We start from the raw sequence: 4584 nt of genomic DNA, 5'->3' as shown, positions 1-4584 counted from the left end.
AACCTGTCTTCTTAAGTATGTTTCAAATTCGATAATTTTTATAAACTCAGACTTCAACATTACTCCAGAATTATCCAGTTACGACTACCTAGGAAGTGATGGACATAGATGTAGGAGAGGTGGTGTCCTTTTATACGTAATGAATAATGTAAGCATCTGCTTTTTTGCTTGCAAACCCCATGATAATAGAATTTGTGAGGTCACAAGCTCTGATCTCATTATCAGGTGGCATTCATTTATACTAAGTGTCTTGGCTGATGACATTATTTTAGAGCACATTCAGCTTCATGCTTGATATTAGATGTTATAATGCTCGGTTTTCTTCGTCTTTACGAATGGGACGTTAATTTACTTTAGACGAATATCTACACTAGATTCCTTCCCAGTGTTCATTCTACAGGACTTTTACACAACTTAGATCAAGAACACGCGATTAGCCTGACTAGAATGTAAATATATTTCCATACCAAAAGCCGACAACAAGCCGATGCAGACCAACAAAAATCCAGTAATTATAAGGACAGGAGAATATATAACACATCTAACGCCTGCCATACTGTCTACAAATCTGGCTAGGCAAGCATCCAATAATTGTCATTCTCACCCACACATCAGGCGAGTTAAATGCACCTGATATTAGTTGGACTGAGATGACCACAGTAGAATCCATAAACTCACTTCATAGTAGGTTCCTGATAACAGTAATGGAGCATGCCTTAGTACAGAATGCAACCAAACCCACACACTATGGCCCGAACCAAGGTTCATTGTTACACTTGGTGATCACTCATGGGACTGAAGATATTGCCAATGTAAATACTTTTCCACCACTAGAGAATAGCAATCACGTTGTTTTCCAGTTCATGTTTAGGGCTTGTGATACGATATGCGATCAGGTTAGAAGTAGTAAAAAGCATTGAAATATACTCATCTCTATTGGCTTAGAATAGTACAGATCCACTTATTGTGAGACTAGGAATGTTTGTAAAGCGTTGATAATTAAGACCAGACAGTCGTATAACAAAAATGGTTGGGGATTGTAAAAATTATCTGAAACGGTTATTCTCGTATATAAAAAGGTAAACTCAGAAAAACTGATAGAATACTATCAATTTCGATACAAGAATGCTTGTTAGTATTAGTGAGAGATGATGTCAAAAAAGCAGAAGATTTGTCGGAATATTTTAGTAAAGTGTTTTCTATCGGGTCAGTTTGTCGATCTATTCCATAGTTATTGAGAAAGGTACTGTCTTGAGACTACCTCAAATCTCAGACCCGATAAGTCCAGTGGTCCTGACGATATTCATCTTAGGATTATGGAAACCCAGTTATATGTAATTGCCGAACCTGTGGCCACACTGGTTGATATGTCTCTGCGGCAATCCAGACTGCCAAGAAACTGGAATGATGCACTAATTACTCCGGTGTATAAGGCGGGGGCGGAAACTTAGTAACCATCCACTAGTTAGTCTAGTTATCAAACTAATGAGAAAGATTTTTCAGATGGCTGTTATAAACCATGTGGAAGGGCATAATCTTTTAACCAGGGAACAACATGGTTTCCGGAAAGGCCTATCATGCTTCTATTCCGTCCTCAACCATTTGAACCATTTGAATGCTTGACAAATCTGCTAATCGTAAGAGAAGATTAGGCTCCGGCGAAAGATCGAGATTTTCCTGCAGATGTTATTTTCATAGATCCAGGTAAAGCATTCACCAAGGTCTCCCATACGGGTCTTAAGTTAAAACCGGAAAGTTTTGGTGATCCATTGATAGTATGTCAGGTAGAATAGTATTACAGGATTGTCTCAATTCATGTGTGGCATGGATGGGCAGATAGTCACTAGATGTAAATTCTAACAACATGTAGTTGAGGCTCCATGCGTTGACTCTTTTAAAAGAAAGCTGAATCAACTGAGATCAACACAGGCCATCAAGCCTCCTGTCCTTTCCAAACTGAAACTGGTTTAACGATTTCTTTTTCTTCTTTTGTTGATAATAAACCTAGATGCCTGCCTGGAGGTATTGGTGATCCACCGCTACTAGACACAAAAGGCTGTTAAGCGGGAGCTTCTTCTATTCCGTCTACAGCCATGTGAACCCTTTTTGCACCACTTGATTTTAACGCGGTCTTTTTTAAAGGGAAGTTACAATACCATATGGCCAAAAGACGGGCTGATATTGAGTTGAATCAAGATAACTGGGACGATGATTTAAGAACTACTACTAAAGGAGACTTCGATAAAGCAGATAAGGAGATCCTTTCACAAAGAAAAATTTTGACAGCCCGCACTAACAGGACACCTGTAAGCTTTCTATTATGTGATTAATTACTTTTCATAAGACTGGAACGTCTGGACTATTTAAGTCATTTACCGCTTTTTCTGACTGCTCAAGGGGAAACCCGGTATCATTCAATTTTGGACCCAACCCTTCTAGTGTTAAAGAAAACGGACATAAGGATGAAGAAACTGAGTATCTTGAACACCTACAAAATCTCAATCAGAGCTTACTCGATTGGATTACAAAACACGTTAAAGAAGACCCATTTTGTATTCTCAGCCCAATATTCTCCGATTACGACAAACATTTATCGGGAATCAACTCTAAATTTCCCAAACAATCATCGGTAGATGCGGTTCCACTACTGGAGAAAAAAGAAGCTAGCAGTCGCCTAATTGCCAAAACATCTGAAGCTATTGAGACTCCTGCCAACAGTGCACCAAACTCTATTTTCGTTTTCGGAAATTCCATATCAAAATCCACACCTATATCCTCTGGCTCTTCGACTGATTGTACAGATAAGAAGCCTATATTTTCGTTTGGTTTGCCGCCTATCACAACAACTAGTAATAAGTTCTCCCCGTCGCTTTTTCAGTTTCCTAGCGTCTCTAGTTTCTCACAAAAACCTGCGAATCTCGATCCTAAGCAGAACACTAACAATCAGCAAGGGGATGATGACGGTATGCTACTCTCTTCCTACTAAATCCTATTTTAGACGAGGAATATATTCCTCCAAAACCAGAGGTCAAAGATTTCAAAGAGGAGGGATCAGTTTTCACCACAAGGTTTGTTTCTCTTCCATTCAGTTGAGTGTCTATACAATTTATGTTACTAGATTAAAGCATGTTCTGAGTAATTAGTGATGACCTATTATCACAGTCTGTGTTATTGTTGGGATTCAGTCTAAACCTAGAAATATACAAAGATGCCAGTGGCCTCTATTAAGAGGTCCTGCTTTCTCAGAACTTGGTGAGAGTTAAAAATGACTGATTCATGCATTAAGGTCCTTATAATATCCTACCTGTTAATCAGTCTTTGGAAAATCAAACTGCTGGGACATAACATGCGAACTGTTGTTCAAATTATTGGTTATCAATATGAAATTCTTTTAAAATAGAAAAGGGTTGTAACTATCTGTTTAATCCTTGTAGTAACTAAAGGGGTCACGCCCCAAGTTTGTTTTGTCGTATCTTATGAATATTCGAACCCCTGCAGCCGTCTTGTTCCTAGCATAATCAGATTCAGACTCAGTCCGTAGATAACTCGCCTTGATCAAGTGACACATTGAATATAATAATGAGTGGGGCAGCAATATATTGTGCAATTAGTCTCAAGATTTTAGGATGTAGTTCATCCGGTCCCGTTGATTTTTTCGTGTCTAAGGTGCCAAGCTCTTTAAATGCCTCGTCTTAATCAAAGTCTACAGTGAGCAGACGGTTTGTTGACTTTGTATTTGGGTCTGGTTCTTCGTCTAGGAGAGGCTCCTGAGTGAAAGCTACCCCTAAATAGTTTGCCATAGCCCCTGATTTTTCCTGATCATCCTCTATCATTTGGGATCTAATCCCTTCCTTAATTAAGTTGGGAATCCGACGTTTCATCCTTGTTTTGTAATTTGTGTACGAAAATAGTTTCTTAGACTGCTTGGTTACGTATCGTGCCAACTGCTTTTCATGTTTTTGCTGAGCTGTCCGGATTGTAATTATACACGTGTTTCTTACAGAGCCGTTGCGTTCCATCGTATTTGTTGTGTCAAGGCTGCTGGCAACGTTCCAACATTCCATCTTTTGTCTTAGTAAACGTCGAATGTCCTGGTCTATCCAGGGATGGCCGTGCTTCTTATTTGGGACTGTCCAGGGTATAAATGTTTGAGTTGCCTGATTTTATATCTTTGGGTATGGAATCCATGACTTTTCTATTGATGCAACTGAGTCAGTTATCCAGTTTTCAGTCGATGCTGCAGAGTTGATCGCCTTCGTGTTTGCTTTCCATATGTTAGGACGGGACGGCGCAACTGTTTGATAGGATATCTCAGTCTTGAAGCTAAATAAGATAATTGCATGATCACTCCTCTCCAAAAGTATGAGGAAAGTTATTCGACTGACATCATCATCATGTGTGAAGATTAGGTCCATAAGAGACGAGGAGTTCTAAGTCATATCCGTTGGGATCTCTAACCCAAGGTCCGAGGGCGAAGTCATACTGCTGACTGTACAGAGGTGTGAAAGCAGTAAGGTGTTTCCTTCCTCCAACTAGCATAACAGCGATGCTGCATTCCCACAAGGAGTGGTGGGGTTAGAAATG

The 4584-nt window shown here is 39.6% G+C and overlaps 1 protein-coding gene across 1 annotated transcript; it reads left to right on the top strand.

Annotated features, from left to right (window-relative positions):
• Positions 1 to 2159: 2159 nt before the first annotated feature.
• On the top strand, positions 2160 to 3093 carry Smp_090370 (hypothetical protein; the record flags this gene model as incomplete). The annotated part of the gene is made up of 3 exons (XM_018791511.1): positions 2160 to 2306; positions 2345 to 2963; positions 2999 to 3093. The coding sequence occupies 3 exons, from the start codon at positions 2160 to 2162 to the stop codon at positions 3091 to 3093; spliced, it is 861 nt and encodes a 286-aa protein (XP_018645319.1).
• Between the last annotated feature and the right edge of the window lie 1491 nt (positions 3094 to 4584).

Source organism: Schistosoma mansoni (assembly GCF_000237925.1).
Source record: "Schistosoma mansoni, WGS project CABG00000000 data, chromosome 2 unplaced supercontig 0193, strain Puerto Rico, whole genome shotgun sequence".
NCBI lineage: Eukaryota > Metazoa > Platyhelminthes > Trematoda > Strigeidida > Schistosomatidae > Schistosoma > Schistosoma mansoni.
This window is presented reverse-complemented; position numbering and strand designations above follow the sequence as displayed.